Source organism: Astyanax mexicanus, chromosome 1 (genome assembly GCF_023375975.1).
Source record: "Astyanax mexicanus isolate ESR-SI-001 chromosome 1, AstMex3_surface, whole genome shotgun sequence".
NCBI lineage: Eukaryota > Metazoa > Chordata > Actinopteri > Characiformes > Acestrorhamphidae > Astyanax > Astyanax mexicanus.
In genome coordinates, this window is record NC_064408.1 from 10,032,142 (window position 1) to 10,055,293 (window position 23,152).

The 23,152-nt window shown below is 39.3% G+C and overlaps 1 protein-coding gene across 1 annotated transcript in view; it reads left to right on the forward strand.

Annotated features, from left to right (window-relative positions):
* The window catches only part of LOC103045649 (MOB kinase activator 3B), a 68,879-nt gene that overhangs the window by 37,934 nt on the left and 7,793 nt on the right, over nucleotides 1-23,152 (forward strand). The window contains exon 3 of the mRNA XM_049464793.1: nucleotides 22,902-23,104. Coding sequence (XP_049320750.1) covers nucleotides 22,902-23,104 — 203 coding nt within the window. The remainder of the gene's footprint in view (nucleotides 1-22,901; nucleotides 23,105-23,152) is intronic.

Below are 23,152 nucleotides of genomic sequence, written 5' to 3' on the forward strand. Positions count from 1 at the left end.
AGAAGTTCAGTCTTAGTAAGGTTTAGTTGAAGGTGTTCCTTCATCCATGCGGATATGTCTGAGAGGCAGGGTGATATCTGTTTTTATGAAAAAGTTTGGGCACCCCTATTAATCTTAATCATTTTTAGTTCTAAATATTTGGGTGTTTGCAACAGCCATTTCAGTAGAGTGGCATCATGGGCTCATCAAAACAACTCTCAACTGATCTAAAAACAAAGATTGTTCAACATAGTTGTTCAGGGGAAGGATACAAAAAGTTGTCTCAGAGATTTAACCTGTCAATTTCAACTGTGAGGAACATAGTAAGGAAATGTAAGACCACAGGGACAGTTCAGCTTTTGCATACCTCAGGTGACTCTGTTTGTGGCGTGCTTGCAGAAATGGCTTCTTTCGCATCACTCTCCCATACAGCTTCTCCTTGTGTAAAGTGCGCTGTATTGTTGACCGATGCACAGTGACACCATCTGCAGCAAGATGATGCTGCAGCTCTTTGGAGGTGGTCTGTGGATTGTCCTTGACTGTTCTCACCATTCTTCTTCTCTGTTTTTCTGATATTTTTCTTGGCCTGCCACTTCTGGGCTTAACAAGAACTGTCCCTGTGGTCTTCCATTTCCTTACTATGTTCCTCACAGTGGAAACTGACAGGTTAAATCTCTGAGACAACTTTTTGTATCCTTCCCCTGAACAACTATGTTGAACAATCTTTGTTTTTAGATCATTTGAGAGTTGTTTTGATGAGCCCATGATGCCACTCTTCAGAGGAGATTCAAATAGGAGAACAACTTGCAGTTGGCCACCTTAAATACCTTTTCTCATGATTGGATACACCTGGCTATGAAGTTCAAAGCTCAATGAGGTTACCAAACCAATTTTGTGCTTCAGTAAGTCAATAAAAAGTAGTTATGAGTATTCAAATCAATAAAATGATAAGGGTGCCCATACTTTTGCACCGGTCAAATTTTAGTTTAATGCATATTGCACATTTTCTGTTAGTACAATAAACCTCATTTCAATCCTGAAATATTACTGTGTCCATCAGTTATTAGATATATCAAACTGAAATGACTGTTGCAAACCCCCAAATATTTAGAACAAAAAATGATTAAGATTAATAGAGGTGCCCAAATTTTTTCATATGACTGTAGAGGCCCTGTGTGTTTATGTGTGCTGTGACCCGTGCCTCTAGATCAGGCACTGTGCCACCTCGGTCAGTCCATGGTCCATCACCTGCGTCTGAGATCTCAGAGCATCGTGTTTCTGGGTTTCTGGTGTCTCGCACACTCTCCTGAGCTCCTGAGCCCTCAGCAGTTTCAGGTAGAGGTCAGGAGGGCCGGTGACGTCGTGTCCTGTAGATGACTGACTGTGTGTGTGTTCAGTATAAGAGCTGAAGAGTCTGTGTTCTGTCCTCTTTTAGAAATAAACAACACTTCTATTCAGTGATTCATTAACGAAAACGAGTATTTTTGTACTCGCTGATACTGATATGATACCTACTTAGAATGAAGCAATCAGGAGCAATTTTTAGTAATTTGAGTCAAATAAATTAAATAACCCAAATTTATTTAACTTTTCCAAACAAGCATATTTTTAAGAAATGATGCAATTAGGGTTTTATATAAAAACATTGAGATTGGATTTACTCTATGGATGCCATCATCGTATAAGACTTTCGAGAAAGAACAGGAATTAAATAGGAGGGGAGTGAAGCGGGGGGGGGGGGGGGGAGAATTTCTTGTCTCTTAATGTGTTTGAGAGCATCAGTTGTAAAGTAGTGAAGAGGTAGAGTTACAGGTATACAGTGAATAGCTCTATTTGAGTAATGTTCTAATCCAGATTATAGAAAGAACTACTCAATTTAGACAAGAAATAAAGGTCAGTCAATTCGAAAAATTTCAAAAACTTTGAAAGTATCCTCAAGTGCAGTCGCAAAAATTTAATCTATTTAAGCAATGTAAAAAGGCATGTACTCAGTTTTAATTAATCATGTGTCAATTGCCTTTCCCTTTAAGAGTCAGGTGAGCTCTGACTTTGGCTTGTTCGTATCTAATCAGCGCGGTGCTTTTGTACGTCTCAGCAGAGACAGATACTGACATGCACGTTGAAGCTGTGAAGATACACCAGCAGCTCATTTAAGGGAACAGTAATGTTATTTTATTCTGTATTCTGTTTATTGTTGAGTTAAAATTCGGGTTTGTGCTCTGCAGTGTGTGTGTGTAAGAAGCGGGGGTGTACGAGCGCTGGGAGCACCTATAGGAATGGACTTTGATGATTGACTGTTGTTAGGGTTTTAATCAGTCAGTAGAGCTACTGTGTTTTCCGCCGCCAAAATAGAAACACTCCAGAAATGTACCTGAACACTCCTTACTTCCAGACTACCACGCCCATCAGTGTAGATCATAGACTGTGTATAGCTGGACAGAGCATCGTCTCTCAAAAGTGAAGCCACCACAGGTCGGGCGCCCCCTGCTGTTCGGTTTCAGAAAGCTGTGTAACCCCACCCATCCCCATAGGTTTCAATGGCAAAACAACAAGACAACTTTCAATCACGTTTTTTTCTAATATACTGTAATTCTACCTCCTTTATTTAAATGCAGCAGCTAGTGTAACCTCTGCTTATATTGTTAAATTGTTATATCCCCACAGAATTCGTTTTTTTAAAACGTTATTCAGCTCTATTAAAAAAAGGTGTGGTTATTGTAAAAGGGCTGGTTATGGGCGGGACCAATAACAGACCGTCAGCTCCGCTCCTCCGCTCTGCAGCCTGTGACCGCGAGGCAGCCCTCAGGGGCGGAGTTATTTAAATGAGTAGGCTGTCTTTCCACAGCCTTTCTCCCTCCTCTGGTCTCTACTGCACAGACTCGGGTTTCAGGATCACTGACACTATTTTAATGGCACGGGCAAAAGACGTGAAAATAGAATGTTTATGGGGTGTAAGATAGCAAAGAACATCACAACCCCCCTATGTGCAAGGGTATACGATAGGGCCCATTATGATGAAACTGGCTCTCATCAGGAACGTCCAAGGACAGGAAGAGCAAGAGTGTGTGGGCATCCCCATACTTTTGTCCATGCAGTATAGTATACTATACTATAATATATTGTACTTCATAAAGTAAAATATTAAGCTCTCACTGTATATATCAGTGAGTGTGGAGCTGCTGAACACGTGCAGGCCTGAGTGTGTGTCTCAGTAAAGCTTTGTAAAATCCTCTTTGTGGCAGAAAGTGCTGTGCAGTGTTTCAGCAGCAGATCACGCTCACTCCTCAGGGCCTGTGTGCCATGTATCTTTAGCTGAACAGAGAACAGAGAGGGAGAGAGATGATGGAAAGTGTGTGTGTGTGAGAACCAAGTGATTATATAATATTCATATTGAAAAATAAGCACAAACACAGGGAGGGAGAAACTTTTGAAATGCACTTAAACACAAGGCATGATGAGGGATCAGGGGGATAAGGGGGCATGATAGAGGATGATATAAGCTGGCACCCACTCAAACAAACATACACACACACACACACACACACCAACACACACACCTACCAGCACACACACCAGGGGTATAACATGCCTCATAATGTACTTATCTGAATATCTAATTAAAATATATATGGCTCATTATTAAGTATTAAGCATTTATTAATAAATAGACTGGTATTAATGTCAATATTAAAAGGTCATCAAAGTCAGTGCAGTGTTTTCCAGGAAAATTTACAACTTTTATGGAGATATGGATTTCATTTTCCAGCAGGACATGGAACACTGCCCACACTAGCAAAAGTACTAAATGGTCTTAGAATATAATATTCTAATTTTCTGAGACTGATTTTTGGGTTTTATATTGGCTGTAAGCCATAATCATCAACAGTATTAGAAATAAACGCTTAAAATAGATCACTCTGTGTGTAATACATTTATATAATAAAGTTTCACATTTTGATCTGAATTACTGAAATAAAGTAACTTTTCAATTATATTCTATATTTTTTAAAAGATTCACTAGTAATTCTACATATGTTCCTGTAGAGCTTTAAGATAGTCTTCAATATGTAATATACAATAAAATAAACATAAAAAAAAAACATTGAATGAGAATTTTGACTGGTGCTGTAATTCTGCTGAATGAAAAATTCCTAAATATATTTACTGTAATTCGCAGTGATTGGCATTGTGCCCCACTAACTCTCCATTCTATGCTATTGTGCAACGAATATGTCCTTCTGAAGTCTTTATTCAAAAGCCTAATGTGGGCGTATTTCTGTTTCCTAAGTCCAACAAGCGGTTTGGTTCAGCACACAATGCCACGCTGTGTGGTGCCACAAAGAATAAGTGTGTTGGCAGGAGCAGAGCTTATCTTGTGACCTGAAAGCAGGTGATTTCGGCTGAAAGGATTGTGACGTGGACTCGGGAAGGGGGAAACTGCTCTCTTATCTGAGCTTCTAGGCAACTCTACTGGAGGCCAAGGGGTCAGATGGGGGGAAGCGGCTGCTGCTGGAAGCTTGTTCGGTTTGGGGTGCCCATGGGGAAGAGGAAGTTCCTGTTGCCAGGATGTGACTTCCGATGTCCAAACATCTGGAGGCTGGTTTGGCCTTTTGACCCCTTTTGATGCAGCTACTGAGCCCCGAAGCTCCAACATGTGGCTTCTGCTGCAGTGCGTAGCAGAGTGGCGCAACTGCCATAGAATAGAATGGGCACAAGATGGACATATATGATCAAATCTTTTACCCAACCCACTCATTAGGACTCCCCCTATTACTAGTAATGGGTGAAGACTAGCCTATGCCTCCCCCGACACATGTGAAGTTAAAAAAAATGCAGCAACTTGGTTCTGATACATCAGCTCACAGACGCCTTGTGCTGATCTACATCACCCTTTGGAGTGATGAGGGGAAAGAGCGCCATCTACCCAACCAGAGAGAGTAAGGCCAATTGTCCTCTCTCGGGGCTCCGGCAGCTTATGGAAAGCTGCATGACCGGGAATCGAACCAGTGATCACCTAATAGTGGAAGTGCTTTAGACCGCTGGATCACTTTGGCGCCCGTAAACGTTAATTAAATCTTACCCAGAATCAGAATTCTCACGTTCATAGTTAGTCAGTTAGACTGGTTGTAAGTATAGGGTTCAATTGAAACGTGTCAATGCTGATTCATTTTGGTCAAATGAATCAGCATTTTAGATGTTTTATTTATTTATTTTTTTCAAAGAAACAGGTGCTGTGAACTCTAGACCATCCAGGCTGTTATGAACAAGTCTAAAATCCAGTAAGTTGACGATAACTCAATTTCATGCAAATGAGCATTGACTCTTAATGTTTATTTTAAATAAAGTAACATTTTTGAATGTGTGTATAATGTTAAGAAATTGTATAGACAGGCTGAACTCTTGGTATCTGTATGCTTGTTGTTACCAGCGGCAGCTTGTTCTGAGTGAGACACGCCCTCTAGTGACACAGAGCAAATTTGTTGTATTTGGTGTGGATGTACGGTTATAGGCCCTATTTTAGCAATATTTAGGTGCACTATTGTGAACTGTGAACTGTGCACTATTCCGCTTAATTTCGGGCATGTCAGTGTGACTTTGCTATCGTAACGTCGGGAAAAGTACACCTTGCACGACTCGAAAAGCACAAAAGGCATGTAATAATTCTCATAATTAATCATGGGTGTGTTTTGGGCGTAAAGTACAAAAATTAACCAATCAGCATGTCACTGGCCATTCACTTTAAGAGTCAGGTGTGCTCTGACTTTGGCAGATTGCTATTTTAACGGGGCAGCATTTCTGCTTCTTTCTTCTCTGTAGAGGAAACTGATCTGCTCGTTCACGCTGTGAAGACAATGAGCATCACAACACTCCTTGCACAGGGTGTAAGATAGGGCCAAACATCTTTTCCAGAGACACATTTCCACCATTTTCTGATTTGTGGTTGTATGATTCAATTAACGTTTAAATAGTGTAAAACTGACCAAAATCAGCAGAAAATAGCCAAATTGTTAACAAAAACCTTGTATTTGTAATGACAGGTACATTTAATGTGATTCTAAAGGTGTTTAGTATAAAAGCAGATGAAGTTAAAGACAAAAAAGAGTAAATAACCTAAAATAATGAGATTTCACTTTCACCATCACTGGCTAAAGATCTACAGCAGCTCTACTGCTTTTGGAAGCAGGAAAGCTCTCTGATTTGTTTTTGTCTGTGGAAAAAGAAATCATTCCTGTTGAGTCTCTCGCGCTCTGTTATAAATATAGTGCATTATAATGAGTGGACGGTGGAGCGGGGTCACTCCTCCGCTCATTACGCTCCCTCGTTTTCTGTTTATGCTGTGTGGACACACCTCCCAAGTCACCACACATCAGTCAGACTCATTCTGCTGCCTGGATCCAGCGCTGAGCTGAGCTGAGCTGAGCGGAGGCGTCCACTGTGAGCTGTCCTCTGCTACAGTCTGTTTTAGCCTGTGTAGGAGCGTCCTGCATTATGAGAAGTGTGTGTGTGTGTGTGTGTGTGTGTGTGTGTGCTGTGGCCTGGGAGGAGTGTGTGTTGGTGTATGGCCACTCTCTGATTATACTCTGTGGATGCTTATTAGCCTTAAGATCCACATGACCTCACTGCTTACACTGCCTTAGCCCTGAGCATCTCTCCCTCTCTCTCTCTCTCTCTTTCTGTGTCTCTCTCTCTCTCTCTCTCTCTCTCTCTCTCTTTCTGTGTGTGTCTCTCTCTCTCTCTCTCTCTCTCTCTCTCTCTCTCACTTTTCCCTCTCTTACTTTTCCTTTCTCTCATTTTCTCTCACCCTTCTCTCTTTCTAAAGTCACCCTGTTTCTTTCTCTCTCTCTCACACACACACTTTCTCTTTCTTTCTTTCTCTCTCTCTCTCTCTCTCTCTCTCTCTCACTTATCCCTCTCTCACTTTTCCCTCTCTCACTTTTCCTTTCTCTCATTTTCTCTCACCCTTCTCTCTTTCTATAGTCACCTTGTTTCTCTCTCTTTCTCTGTTTTTTTTTTCATCTTTTTCTCTTGCCCCCCTTTCTCTGCGTCTTTCACAATCTCTGTCTCACTCTTTTTTCTTTCTGTCTCTCTATCTCTCACCTTCTCTCTCTCACACAATCTCTCTCTGTTTCCCCCTCTCTCACATTTCTCTCTCACTTTTCCTTTCTCTCGTTTTCTCTCACCCCTTACCCTTCTCTCTTTCTATAGTCTCCCTGTTTCGCTCTCTCTCTATCTGTTTTTCATTCTTTCTCTCTTGCTCCCCCTTTCTCTGTGTCTCTCACTTAATTTCTCTCACTTTGTCTATTTTTTCTCCCTTTTATGTTTCTAAGTCTCTTGCTTCTTTCTCTCTCTTACTACGTTGCTCAGTGTCTCGCCTAATTTCTCTTTCTCTCTCTCTCTCTCTCTCTCTCTTTCTCTCTCTTTTTCTCTCTCCATCTCTCTAAATAGGCAGTGTCTCTGGGTCTCTATGTCACTGTGTTGTGTTGTGTTTTGTGTTGACGTTCACACTGAGCCCCACTCTTTAATTGAGTGAATACAGGGACCCTGGTCATGGATCCTCAGTGTTTAAGGGTTTAAACGATTACAGCACAGGCTGTTGTTCTCATAATTGTTCCAGGGAAGGAATTACGTGTGAACATGAGCTGGGGTCAAAATGCCATGAAAGCTGATCAGGTAGTTTACCGTAATGACACCCAGGAAAATTCTCGGCAGTGATCTGCGTGGATTGCTCAGTGTTGGGATTACGTATGCAGCAGGTCCTGTGTTCATCTTTGCTTCAGGTCAAGAGAGTTACACCACTTAAATGAGTGCTGGCTGTTATGATGTCAGTGAAAAAGTTAATGCTGTCTTGTGAAGTCCATGCCTCAACACGTCAGAGCTGTTTTCAAAGCACAGCTCTGTTTTCACGCCTTCAGTCTGTGTCGATTAAATAGCAACAGAGCTTTATTAATATCTCAAAAAAATATATATAATTGAAAAGTTACTTTATTTCAGTAATTCAGTTCAAAATGTGAAACTCATATATTATATAGAGGTATTAAACACAGAGTGATCTATTTTAATCGTTTATTTATTTAATTGTTGATGATTATGGCTTACAGCCAATGAAAACCCAAAAATCTGTGTCTCAGAAAAATTTGAATATTATATAAGACCAGTTGGTACTTTTGGCTACAGAGTGGGCAGTGTGCCAAATCCTGCTGGAAAATAAAATCTGCATCTCCTTAAAAGTTGTCAGTAGCAGAGGGAAGCATGGAGTGCTGTAAGATTTTGTGTGAAAACAAAACTGCACTGACTTTAGACTTGATAATAAAACACAGTGGATCAACACCAGCAGATGAAATCTCTCCAAACCATCACTGATCATCAGTAAATTTTACATTTCATTTGTAAATCAAGGGATCAGAGTCTGGAGGAAGAGTGGAGAGACACACAGTCCAAACTGCTTGAGGTCTAGTGTGAAGTTTCCACCAATCAGTGATGGTTTGGGGAGACATGACATCTGCTGGTGATGGTCCACTTTTTTTAGACTCACTAGTACGCCGATGGCCGCGGTGGTCTGGATATGAGGTCTGTTCATGTAAATTTCTGGCGTAATGTTATCTTGGCAGCAAAAAACACAGGCGCACCACTGACTGAAAACAACCTAGACAGACATCACATCAACAATTAACAGAATATAAAATAAAATAACATTGCTGTTCCTGTAAATGACCTGCTGACTCAACTTCACAGTGTAAACGAACAGAAGAGCTGCACCCTTGAAATACCAATCCACCAGATTCAGAGCTCACCTGGCAAGTGACGCGTTGATTGGTTTATTTTATATTGCGCCCAAAACACACCCATGATTAATTAAGAGAATTAGTACATGCCTTTTGCACATTTTAAGCTGCGCAAGGTGTACTTTTCCCGTAGATACGATAGCAAAGATACCCTGCTGTGCCTTTAATTTAAGCTGCGCAGTGCACGAATGACAGCTCACCATTAAATTGCTAAAATAGGGACTCATAGTCTTTACCTTTTAGGTCAGGAATGTTCAAAGATATGATCTCCTTTATGTGCATTTTTGGAAATATTTATGTATTTATTTAGATTACCAACTGTATGGGCTCCAAGTGGTCCAGCAGACTAAGGTGCTGGCACTATGATCAAGAAATCGCTCCTGGTCATGCAGCTTGCCATCAGCTGCTGGAGTCCTAAGAGAGCACAATTGGCCTTGCTCTCTCTGGGTGGGTACAGTAGATGGTGCTCTTCTTTCCCTCATCACTCCAAAGGGTGATGTTGATCATCACAAGGCTGCATCTGTGAGCTGATGTATCAGAACCGAGTCACTGCGGTTTACTTCGAGCGCGCTGTGATGCTACTCAGCAATGCTGTTCAAAAAGAGACAGTGGCTCAATTCACAAAGAGTCCTAAAGAGTGGGTTGGGTAATTGGCTGTGTAAATTGGGGAGAAAATAGGATAAAAATAAAAAATAAAAAAGATTGTATGATTGTATTTTTTGTATTTTATTTGTTTTTCTCATGTGCCTTGGACTGCTGTAGAATTTCTTTTTCCCTTTCTGTGAACACTGGAACACTGGAATGTCATGGCTGTTGACTGTATATTTGAATGTAGGTTATCAGTGTATGATTTTTAATGCTTTCTGGATTAATGTGATAAACAGTAAAAGGTTCACCTGATTGATCAGGTTGTTCCACACAGTAAAGGCAGCCTGGCACAAGCTTTATGGTGCCTGTTTAAGCACCAGCATCCTGGTACCCCCCAACCGCTACCACCACCACCATAAGCACAACACACACACACACACACACACACCATCTGTGTACTGTCTGCCTGCCAAGGCAATAGGACTGCCTACAGCTCCCGTGGGCATCAGCTTCAGTTTAGTCTGAAGATTGTTGGTCCTCATACTTATACGCTTATTGTGCACGATTGTACTCAATGATCATAAAAGTGTAATTACAGATCCTTTACAACATTTAATCATTTTAAAATAACAGTAAATAAAAAAATAGATAAAAATAGAATAAAAATAAAAAAAAAATAATAATAAAACTTTACTTAAGAAACATCATAAGATTAATACAAAAAAGTTCAAATTATGCTAATAATAATGTTTGCATAGTACAAAAAAAAATCAATATATTAATTATAATAACAGTAATTAAAGAAAATAATCAAAATAAGTTAAAAATATATAATCATATAAAAATATTGAAAAATAAAATAATGAATATATATGTCATGTCTGGTGCTAAAAGCATGTCTAAGTCTCCCACATCCAGCTCTATCTGCGATTCCCACAATACCAACTACAATACCCAGAACGCACCACACCATGACACGACACGCACATGACGCATCACATGACACCAACAGGAAGTCCCGAGTACTGATTATCCTCAGTATTTAAGGACCATGCTCACGCTCACACCTCGCCGAGTATCTGTTTGGTTATCCTACAATACAAAGCGTTTCTCTTGCCCTTGTCTATTTCCGTGTATGATCCTGTTTTTGTTTTCTACTGACTTCGATTCTTGCCTGTTCCCTTGTGTTGGATTTCCGTGTATGACCTGGACTGTGTTTAATACTTTAGATTTTTGCCTACCCTGTGGTACTGCCTGCCTGTGTATGAACTCTGGACTGTCTCCCGTTTATGGTATGGTTTCTCGACGTTGTGTACTACTGGGATTGACCCTGGTTTCGTTGACTACCCCTGTCTGCTCTATAACTTTTAATAAAGTTATTTTACTGTATCTGCACCAGTCTCGTTCCTGTCTGGCCCTGACAATATATATATATATATATATATATATATATATATATATATATATATATATATATATATATATATACTTCCAGCTCTATAGCTATACTATACTTTTGTCCATACAGTGTATTTTTTCTCTCCCCAGCTTGTTTAATACTATATAGCATACAGAGGGGTTTATCTAAGCCACAGCTGAAGCTAATTGGTGTATATAAGCTTCCATTGCTTGTTAGCTACATTAGCCTCATAGCTCCAGCTCCAGCTGAACATGCTAACTTTAGACAGAACATGTTAGGTGGAGCTCCAGGCCTTTCAGACCCTGTGTGATCTTCAGCCACGCTGACCTGGATACACTTACAGTCTGAGGGATGGGTAATGTGGGTCAGTCCACACACTCCTGTTCTCTTCTTCAGTGAAATGAGGGTCATAGCGATGGTGTCTGTCTGTCAGTCTGTCTGATTCTCTTTCTATTCAGTGACCTCTTTCTTTCCTGAAAGGCCTTGGGCTGTCTGACCCTGATTCACAGTGTTAATAAGCTTTACTTTACTTCACACACACACACATTTATTTTAGCATAATGCTAAATAGTGCTGAGCGGAGTACTGGTTCACCCGCTATACCGGATATATATGTCTCTTTCTCTTTCGCTCTCTTTCTATTTCTCTCTCTATCTCTCTCTCTGTCTTTCTCTCTCTTTTGCTCTCTCTTTATATCTCTTTCTTTCTATCTCTATCTTTCTCTCTCTCACTCTCTTTTGCTATATCTCTCTTTCTTTTGCTCTCTCTCTCTTTATATCTCTTTCTTTCTATCTCTATCTTTCTCTCTCTCGCTCTCTTTTGCTATCTCTGTCTTTCTCTTTCACTCTCTCTCTTTCTATTTCTCTCTCTCTCTCTTTCTTTCACTCTGTCTCCCTTTATATCTCTTTCTCTGTCTCTATCTTTCTCTCTCTCTTTCTGTCTATTTTTCTCTCTATCTCTCTTTCTATTTTTCTCTCTATCTCTCTTTCTATTTTTCTCTCTATCTCTCCCTCTCTCTCTCTCTCTCTCTCTCTCTGCACGTGGACGCAGGCATGAGTGTGTTGAGCTGATGTAAACAGTGGAGCAGCAGGCTGTTTAAATGTAGCGTAAAGCAGAGTGGGAATTCACGGGCGTGCGACCTCAGTGATGTAATGGAGCTCTCTCTCTCTCTCTCTCCTAGCTCTCGCGCTCTCTCTCTCTCTCTTAAGAGTAAAATAAGAACACTGCCCACATATTGCTCTTATATTGTCTCTGCTGCTCACTGTATGTACAGGCGGTTTCAGTCTATTTTTACAGCGCTTGTGTAAGAGGGCATTCTGTGGATCACCATTGTCTAACAGGGTATTCTTGGCCCTGGAATTGGTCTTTAGAGTCATTTGAGTCATTTGATGTCAGTAGGAATTCATTACGTAAGATGAACCACGTCCAACTTGGGTTTTTTTGTCCACAGAGCTGGACTGAGGACTGTTTTAGCCTGTTAAACTGAAGGCATATTCTGTAGAGATGGACCGATCCCCTAAATTTCTGCTCTGATCTGATACCGATACATTATTTTTTATATGATCATCACTATTACTGTTGTTGCTGAAGTGTTGAAGTCACATCACAAGGCTGTAATATACCACACAAAAATATAAATACACTAAATTTAAATGCAACACAACATTATTTATTCATAACAGATTACACCTGGGCGAGGCTTAGAAGAAAGCGTTTCCCTTGAATCTTCATTGGTAGGTCTACTAAGTCTCAGACCTAGTCCAAGGTTCAGGAACCCTTCATGGATATTTAAAGGGAACGCCTACTTCTAAGCCCTGCCCACGCAATAATAACTTTGCCAAAACTCACAAAAATGAAGCAGAATCAAAGAAGAGGTTTCAGAAGCAAAAGTCTTTAGCAGCAAAATAAAAGAAAATCTACAAAAACACTAAAATGAAAGCCAAGACTGGCAAGATGCAAACTAAAATAATTTTCAAATAACTGCAAAGAATAAAAAAAAGTAACCAATTATATTTAAAAATATATATTTGCTATATTTTCTCTATACTTTTTCCTTTTGATTATTAAAATTTGGATTGTGAATATAATTTTTTTGCGTAAATCATTTGGCACATAATTCACTCCATACGTTTTTTTGGTCCAGCGCAAACTTTATTATAAATATTAGATCAGATCTGCCCCATCTCTAATATTAATGAGTTATTATTCTAGCTCTAATATTAATGAGATATTATTCTAGCTCTAATATTAATGAGTTATTATTCTAGCTCTAATATTAATGAGATATTATTCTAGCTCTAATATTAATGAGATATTATTCTAGCTCTAATATTAATGAGATATTATTCTAGCTCTAATATTAATGAGATATTATTCTAGCTTTAATATTAATGAGATATTATTCTAGCTTTAATATTAATGAGTTATTATTTTACCTCTTCCGTTCTGTATAATTGGAGATCAAAAGAATGAAGTGTATCCTCCTGCAGTTTAAAGGGTTAAGCGAGTGCACATTATGTGACCTGTGTGATTACTGGAGTGTGTCGTGAACTGGGCTGCACACTGAGCTGGATAAAGTAACATGAGGAAGGCCTGAGGGCTTAACAGACTGAAACTAGAACTGTAGACTGCCGTTCCATTTTCTCATAGCTCCTTTTTAATTAGGGAAAGGCGAATTACTGAGTTTATTGATTTACAGCTTCAGGTATGAAACCCAGTGATAACCATACTTCAGTAATTCTAATTACAGAGCTGTCTGTTCGTGAAACAAATATATGCAGTCTGTCAACATAATACCAGTGAGAAAATTATTTCAGTGTGTATTAGTGATTTATAGGGCTGTGCCATACTGCTAAATGTGGTATTGGTTCAATACCAAGTAAATGCAGGGCCAGTATTGCCAATATCAATATTGATATCAATAACGATACTTTTTACCACTACTTTTTACTACCATCTACTTTTGTGTAGGGGAGAGCAATGTATCATAAATTATTAAGGGAATGCATCATCAGTATGCAATTTTGAATGAAACCTTTTTCAAATTTTCACAATTATTTAATTATTTTGTATGTTTTCCTTTATTTAATTATGTTATTCTTATGATGATGCTAAATGATAATAATGATGATAAAAGACAGGACAAAGTTTGCAGGCAATAAAAATACTTTGATTAAGTAAAATTAAGTATTAAATAAAATAATTAAGTAAAATGCTTTTATAAAAAAATATTTATAGAAACCTTTTGGGGTGGTAATGCATTTAAAAAAAAAATTCCCCTAATGTTCCTCTGACAGTTAATATAAAAGATGTATTTAGCCATATTCATATTTCAGGTTTGAGGCATATCTATATCTTTTTGTAGGTAGCATCTATTTTTCAGTTAGAGTGAAATAAGTCATTTAGTTTCATTTAGAAAAGTGAAGGGGCTAATTGAGCATTGTACTTGATAATTGATCTTATCACACAAGTATCGTTCAATACCCAATACCAACGTTAGAATCGATAGTCTCGATATTTTACAATGATTCGCCCACCCTTAGTGCTTTGTCAATACATAGTAACATAACCAGATATGGTTATTTAGGTCACTCATATGATTTCAAATAATCCTATTTCCACATGCACATATACAGTATACTCACAGGCTATAAGATTGTGAGGTATCTTTTACTAATGTCAGATCTCATGGATTTGGCCAACTTTGTGAATATGTGTGTATATGTGTGTATATGTGTGTGTGTGTGTGTATATGTGTGTATATGTGTGAATATGTGTGAATATGTGTGAATATGTGTGAATATGTGTGAATATGTGTGAATATGTGTGTATATGTGTGTATATGTGTGTGTGTGTGTGTTGTAATCTGTGGGTCAGTGTGTATCATGGGAGATTATCATGGGAGATTAACGGAATGACTCTGAGAATCATCCCTTTGACCTACAACCCAAACCCACACTACAGTAAAGACAGAGGATAGAGGAAGACTACCGGCCTGCTGTCCAATCAGCGCCTCACACGCCTCCACTTGTACTGTCTGGGTGTGGCTCAAATAGTTTAGAAACACAGCTCTCATTTTTACCATTTCGAGTCAAAATATACAAACAGAAACAAAGATTATTATTTTGGTGCTGCAATATTTTCTATATTGTTTGTTAACTCAGGGTCTCATTATCTTAAGTACAATAAAATATATTCTTTAGACATTTCTGACCATCTGTATTGAGCTAATTTCACTCGATTATTGTAACGCTTGTTGGTGAATCCATTGAGTACTGTCAAACAAGCCATTTTTGTGGGCAGAGAGAAACTACCAGTTGTAGAACATCATGATCACTAACAGGATGTTAAGAGCCATCAGGGTCCACTTCTAGTCCAGTTAACCAACCTAAACCAAACAAAACGAAAACCCAACTCAACCCAGCTAAACTCAAAACTAACCAAACCTAATCAAATCCAAAATCCAGAGAGAGCCAAACAAAACAAAAACTCAAAACTAACCAAAATCAACCTACACCAAGCACAACACAAACCCAACTCAACTCAGCTAAGCTCAGAACTAACCAAACCCAAAATCCAGACAAAACCAAACCCTAAACCAAACCAAACAAAAAACAAACTCAACCCAGCTAAACTCAAACCTAAACAAACCTAAACAAACCCAAACCCAGATAGAACCAAACCATACAAAAACCCAACTTAAAACTAACCAAAATCAACTTAAACCAAACATAACACAAACCCAACTCAACCCAGCTAAACTCAAAACTAACCAAAACCAACCTAAACCAAACATAACACAAACCTAACTCAACCCAGCTAAACTCAAAACTAACCAAATCTAATCAAACCCAAATAGAACCAAACAAAACAAAAACACAGCTCAACCCATCTAACCTCAAAACTAACCAAAAACAACCTAAACCAAACATAACACAAACCTAACTCAACCCAGCTGAACTCAGATCTAACCAAAACCAACCTAAACCAAAAATAACACAAACCCAACTCAACTCAGCTAAGCTCAAAACTAACCAAACCCAAAACCAAACCTGAAACTAACCTAAACCAAACCAAACAAAAACCTAACTCAACCCAGCTGAACTCAGATCTAACCAAAACCAACCTAAACCAAATATAACAAACCCAACTCAACTCAGCTAAGCTCAAAACTAACCAAACTCAAAACCAAGACAAAACCAAACCTAAAACCAACCTAAACCAAACTCAACCCAGGCAAACTCAAAACTAACCAAACCCAACCAAATTCAAAACTAACCAAACCCAACCAAACTCAAAACCCAGACAAAACCAAATCCCAAACCAAACAAAAACCAAACTCAACCCAGCTAAACTCAAAACTAACCCAAACCAACCCAACTCATCCCAGCTAATCTTAAACCAAACCAAAACCAACCTAAACTAATCCATATCCAACTCCAGAACCCAAAACCAACATAAACTTGCACATATTTTAACCCAAAAACCAAAACCAACCTAATTTAAGTCTAACCCAGACCACCCTAAACCAATCCCAGACTAAATCAAACTCAAAACCCAGACCAGGCCCAAACCCAACCCAAACGAACAAATACAATAGGTGTAAAACTGCCATTACTCTAATAGTCAAGGTTCTCCGTTTGATAAAAAGCTTCACTTAGAATCCAAATTAATTAAGCTCTATAAATAAAATTTCTTTAGTATTTCACTGTTTATCCAAAGGTTTTTGGACTATAACATTTGAAAAAAAAAGTATACAATATACACTTTATCAACCTAGCAACACCTTTGCAACCATCTAGCAACACCTAAGCTACCAACGCCTATACCAGAGCAACACTAAACTGAACACAGGAACAGCACTCAGCACTGTAGCTCATCTAAAATCTCACTCTGCTCGTTTGTTTTTCCTCAGAATATCTGAATTTAGAGTAAATAGAGGTGAGCGCTTGTTCACACTGACTGTGAGAAAGTTCTGTTTCTCAGGACGGTCTTTATTCGCTGAGGAAAGCACTGGTTGAGGAGAGGGTCTGAGGAGAAGTGTGGCATCGTCTCCAGATTACAAATGAAATGAGAGGGTTATGTAATTGGTTGCCCAATAGGGTGGATTAGGGGGATGCCAGTCTGATTTATGGTGGACTGTGCTAGATTAGGTTTGGCAGGGAATGTGAAGGGGGCCCAAACTGACCTCACGATGAGGGGAGAGAATTGTGTAGCCTGTTGGAAGCTGCGGGGCAGAGGGCTGAGGAGGATTATGGGAAATGTAGTTCAGCTGTAAGGTTAGCTTGAATAACATAGTTTATTATAAACCTCATTGTTTATAGAACCATTATCCATTTTCAGCTAAAAATATTGACCCACCACCCAAATAATAATAATAGCTGCTCTGTGGTGGTTTTCTCTCTTGTGGGGTCCTGATTATTGAAGGACAGGGTGAAAGTAGGATAATAAAGGAGAGAGTCTGTATTTATAGAATTAACAAGTGTCCTTTATTATCAGTGGAGTTGAAAAGATCATAATGGTCATAATGTTATACTTGATCAGTGTATATTAGCATAAGAGCTAATAAAAAAACTCTTTGGGATTGACATAGGTAACCTATTGAAGCTCTATTCTTTAAATAATTTATAACTCACTCTTTATATGCCACCTTATATCCCATCTATGATTTCTTTAAATAACAGTAATTATCAGATCTGCTCTACTGACTGGATTACCTGTCACGTTCATAGAGTTTTTACTGAACTGGGAAAATCATTTAAAAAGCTTTTAACTACAGTGCACCAGTGAGCTGGAATTTACTACAGGAAACACTAAAACTCACTAAATCATTCTTAACCTTTAGTTTCTAATCACCTTCAGACAGCCAGAAACTGTTTTAGTTGATTTTTTCCTTTACCTTTTATTTATTTATTGATTTGGCTTTTTTTGGTTTACTTTTTAGCATTTTTATTACTTTTGCCCTTATACCTTTTTATTTCATTTATTTTGTCCTCTTTATTTATTCTGACCTCTGTTTTACCTTTTATTTTATGTCAGTCACTTTCCTTCTTTATAATTTTAGTATTATTTTTGCTACTTCTCCATTTTTTCGTCCTCTATTGCTTTATTTGTGTTTATATTGTATTATTCTAATAATTTATCTCTTTATTTTAATGCTTCACATTCTAGCCTGTCCACTCATGCTTTTATTTTGAATTATTTAATTATATCTTATATTGTTTGCTTGTTTTTTTTTAAGCTCTTACCATTTAATTTTTATTGTCTTATTTATGAAGGTCCGTATTTTTTCACTTTATTAAATACTTGAGTCCCTTTCAGTTGTAAATGCTTGGTTTTCCTCAGTGTATAGCAGAATAAAAAATAAAGGTTAATTGATTGATTGATTTGCTTGAACTTAATTTCCCAACCCATACCAAAGGTACTGGATGGAGCTCCATCATTCCAGTGAACTCCTCTAGCCTACACCAGGTGTAACGCATGGTGCCAACAGGTTCATGCTCCAAAGCTTCTCCAGAAAGTCCTTTTCTATTGGCTTATACTTCTCTACAGAGACTAGACCAGGGGTGTCCAAACTACGGCCCGCGGGCCATTTGCGGCCCGTTTCCCTTTTTGGAGCGGCCCGCAAGGTATTTTAGAAATAGAATGAAAGTTGGCCCGCTGTTAAGCAGGTTTTTATAATGTGAGATTCAAAGTTTGAACGCTAGGTGTCAGAAACGGGCCAAAGAGTCTAAAAGCGGAGAGGGTGCACATTTCTAGTGCAGAAAAACGGGGTAAAAGAGTCTAAAAGCGGAGAGGGTGCGCAGTTGTAGCGTAGAAAAACGGGCCAAAGGGTCTAAAAGCACAGAGGGTGCGCAGTTGTAGCATAGAAAATTGGGCCAAAGAGTCTAAAAGCAGAGAGGGTGCGCAGTTGTAGTGTAGAAAAACGGGCCAAAGAGTCTAAAAGCACAGAGGGTGCGCAGTTGTAGGGCAGAAAAACGGGCCAAAGAGTCTAAAAGCGGAGAGGGTGCGCAGTTGTAGGGCAGAAAAACTGGCCAAAGAGTCTAAAAGCGGAGAAAGTGCGCAGTTGTAGCGCAGAAAAACGGGCCAAAGAGTCTAAAAGACTCTTTTAGTTTTATTACAGTCTGTAGCCCTTGACTTCAATTATATTTCTACTTCTGGCCCCCAACAAAAAAAGTTTGGACACCCCTGGACTAGACGATCTGTTTGTGTATTTGCACATCTGTGTCAGCAAATGTGCAACACTAGCTAAAGTAGCTAAATGTACTCATTAAAAAGGTGGTGTCCACAAATATTTGGACATGGATGTGAGTGAAAAGAACTGAATGACCAGCATACCATCACGGCTCCATCTTGACCTCAGTGACATGGCCAGCTTAAACCTCTCGGCAGCCATCTGGCTTCCTTTATTCCCACACTGGGGCTACTGATTAGCAGGCTAGCGTAGCATGCGCTACTGTAAAGCTGCCTTTCTCTATCTCACCATATGTGAGGTGTGTTAGCGGAGTAGCGCTAATAATCACATTAGGAGGCATAGTAAAGAATGTTTACTCTTTACTCTTACTGTTTAAGTCTTTGCTGAGTGTAATATAGTGATTTTTATCACACAAATTAAAGTGTTTGATGATTTAGCCGCATAAAATCAGCTAACAGTGGTTGGAGTGTTGGTCAACAGTGGAGCGCCTTGTTGAGGGTCCGGCGCTCTCCAACTGTTCAGATAAAGGATCTGTTTCACACAGCAATGAGCAGATTAGAATGATCTTTTGTTGTGTAACAATGCCCTCTCATTCAGTGCCCATTCCCTGCCTACACACACACACACACACACACACATACAAATGTACATACACTGGCACTTCCCATGGAAATGAACGCTACAGATTGTACTATGGAGCCATCAAAAGCATCCCGGATAAAACGTGAACGCTCCCCAATCACTGCACATTCTTCATAATGCGAGCAGGAAACAATGCGAACACATACACTAACCAAGCAGAATATTATGACCACCATTTTTCCACTGATCACATACAGGGTTTGGGCAATGAAACTGAAACACCTGTCATTTTAGTGTGGGAGGTTTCATGGCTAAATTGGAGCAGCCTGGTGGCCAATCTTCATTAATTGCACATTGCACCAGTAAGAGCAGAGTGTGAAGGTTCAATTAGCAGGGTAAGAGCACAGTTCTGCTCAAAATATTGCAATGCACACAACATTATGGGTGACATACCAGAGTTCAAAAGAGAAAAGAGGACAAATTGTTGGTGCACGTCTTGCTGGAGCATCTGTGACCAAGACAGCAAGTCTTTGTGATGCATCAAGAGCCACGGTATCCAGGGTAATGTCAGCGAGATACCACCAAGAAGGACCAACCACATCCAACAGGATTAACTGTGGAAGCTGTAAGAGGAAGCTGTCTGAAAGAATTAATGTGTCTTTTTGCTTTTACGCATTAGCATTAGCGCTACATGCTTCTCTCTCGTACCCACACTCACCATCTCTTGGTGCAGTTGTGCAGCTATAGCTGCAAAAAACAGCAAAAGCAAACCACCTGGCCTTTTTTCTCCTCCTCGACCTGAACATGAACTTCAGACCAGCTGTTTACTCTCCACTCCAGCAAAAGATGCTCCACATATGAGCTGCTAACAAACACATCCATTTCCCTTTATAAAGCTACGAGTCATCTTTCAAATTCTTCAGGGACAGATTTGTTCACATTCACACAGATACAGATCACTTACACTTGTGAATGTGAACCGTCAAGAGAGCTAAATCTAATCTGAGCCAAAAATCTGATTTGAGCAACCTGGCTCGTAATGTGAACGTAGCCTCAGTTTCCTGGAGAGAAGAGACAGTTGCTAGAAACAACAACAAAAGCAGGTATATAGAAATATTATTTTTTAGTAAATTGTTGTGTCCTGCAGCATAGGCCTACTTGGACTGCCCCAGCAAAAACATCCTGGACTATATTGGACCCCCGTTTGCCCCCCAGTTTGCTCATTTTATGTCACTCTAGCTTTGATATGGTCACACTTTCAGCACTCTGAGTCTTTTCTGAGCTATTTGTAGAGTTGCAGAGTCAGCTCTGGAGTGTTGCATGTTATCCCTACTTTTTTTGATGGCACCAGTTATAGAAGACATTTCCTTTCGTGTGTGTGTGTGTGTGTGTGCATGTGTTTCTGAGTTTGTGTGTGTGTGTGTGCGTGTGTATAGGTCATGCAGACTCAGAACCGGGTATCCTGTTTTTCAGCAGTCTGGATTTTACTGCAGAGACATGATTTGTGAGCAGCCCAGGTCCACCTGCAAATGTTCAAGTCCAGGCAGCTCTAGTTCAGTCCTCGAGGCTGCAGATCTGTGCTTAGTGTTTTCTCTGTTCTAACACTCCCCATTACACTCATCTGATAATTATCGACAATTTACTGAGTCAGCCGTGAGGGAGTGTGGCCTGGTTGTACTTAGAGTGCTTTCACACCTGTGTTGTTTGGTGTGAACTTTGAGTTTTTGGTTCAAACCAAAGAAGCTGGTGTGAAAGGGGGCGTGAACCATGGTCTGGACCAAAGTACCAGAGTTTGGTCCAACCAAAAGAGGTGTTCTTGGCCTGGATCTACTAAACTATGGTCTGATTCATTTGCAGTGTGAAACATTTTCTAGATTCGGACATTCAGACCAATTAGAGTAAGTTGAGATTTAGTCTTTAAAGAAAGCAGAGGAGAAAAGAAACCTGACTTCCTTGGCAGGCAGTCACTTCACGCAGCCATAGGAACACAAGTGCTTGGGAATGGGAATTCATTTATTTACTATAACAGTAGATTGACCCCCATTTATAAGGGCCATTCCACCAAATGGGTGTCATTTGCTTGTTGGAACAAATTATACTTATTTATTTATTTATTTATTTTCAACTCTGAATCTAGTAACACATGCATTTAACTATAGAAGATGGTTACAAAACTCACTGCTGAAAAAAATAAAGAAAAATCACTCCAGTTACTGGCACTCATTCCTGTTACTAAAACTCACTTATGTTACTTTTTAGGTTTTAAGTAACAGGACTAAAAGTAGTAGGAATTATTTTTTAGCATAGAATTAGCAAAAACATGAAAAATAGCTAAATGACGGAAATGCTAATCGCATGAATTTAGGTCTTTAGGTCTTCCCATGATCTTTAGAAGAACCAGCTGATGTCACTTTCTGTTGAAGATGTGAAGGTGTGATAAATATTATGAATTTCTTTATGAAAAATATTTTTAAAGCATAGATGCTTTAAAGAGAGCTAGAATTCAGCACAACACCTGAAAGCAAAGCAGCTTCTACAACCCAGTTATGAATATGAAGTATAGAGAGACTTCACCCACATAGCTGATGATGACAGGATGTAGTAAAGCTCTTTAGCCCCTCACAAAACTGCAGTATATACAGCATGACAAAGGCATGAACCAACTCTGATCTTGACTTTAAGGTGTGAAAAAGCTATTGAAGCACTGAGAATGAATGAATATTAGAGCCCGTTTTTGCATTTATATATATAAAGAAAGGTTTAAATAAACGGTTTAGTTGAATTTTTGACCATCAAAAGGATTTTTTTTATTTACCATTAGATTTGGTACATTTGAAATGTATTGCTCACTACAGGTTATTGAAAACAAACTAAAGCATAAAGGGCGAAACTTGTTGAGTAGCCTTTTACATAAGTACAGGTTTAAAAATCTGTAAATATGTCATCGGCTGCCAGAGCCCTGAGAGAGCACAGTTGGCCTTGCTCTCTCTGGGTGGGTAGATGGCGCTCTCTTTCCTCATCACTCCAAAGGGTGACGTTGATCAGCACAAGGCAGCGTCTGTGAGTTGATGTATCAGAACTGAGTCATTGCGCTTTCCTTCGAGCGCGCTGTGATGCTGCTCGGTAATGCTGTATCAGCAGCAGTTTAAAAGGAGGCGGAGTCTGACTTTACATGTATTTGAGGAGGCAGTGTATGTGCTAGTAGTATATTTCTGGTGCATTCAGTGCATGGGGCAGAAAACTTTATAATATAGTTTTTATAATTTTATCATTCATTATTATTTCTTTGATTTCTTAACATATTATTGTTATTATACTGTTAATAATAATCTCTCTCTGTCTGTCTCTATTTCAGGAATCCCGTTCCCTAAGAACTTCATTCAGATCTGTAAGAAGATCCTGTGTCGACTGTTCCGGGTCTTCGTGCACGTCTACATCCACCACTTCGACCGCATGATCCTGATGGGAGCCGAGGCTCACGTCAACACCTGCTACAAGCACTTTTACTACTTCTGTACTGAACTCAACCTCATAGACCGCAAAGAGCTGGAGCCACTGGTGGGTAGATTTCCTCTAACACTCCTACTTATTAGTGCATCTCAAAAA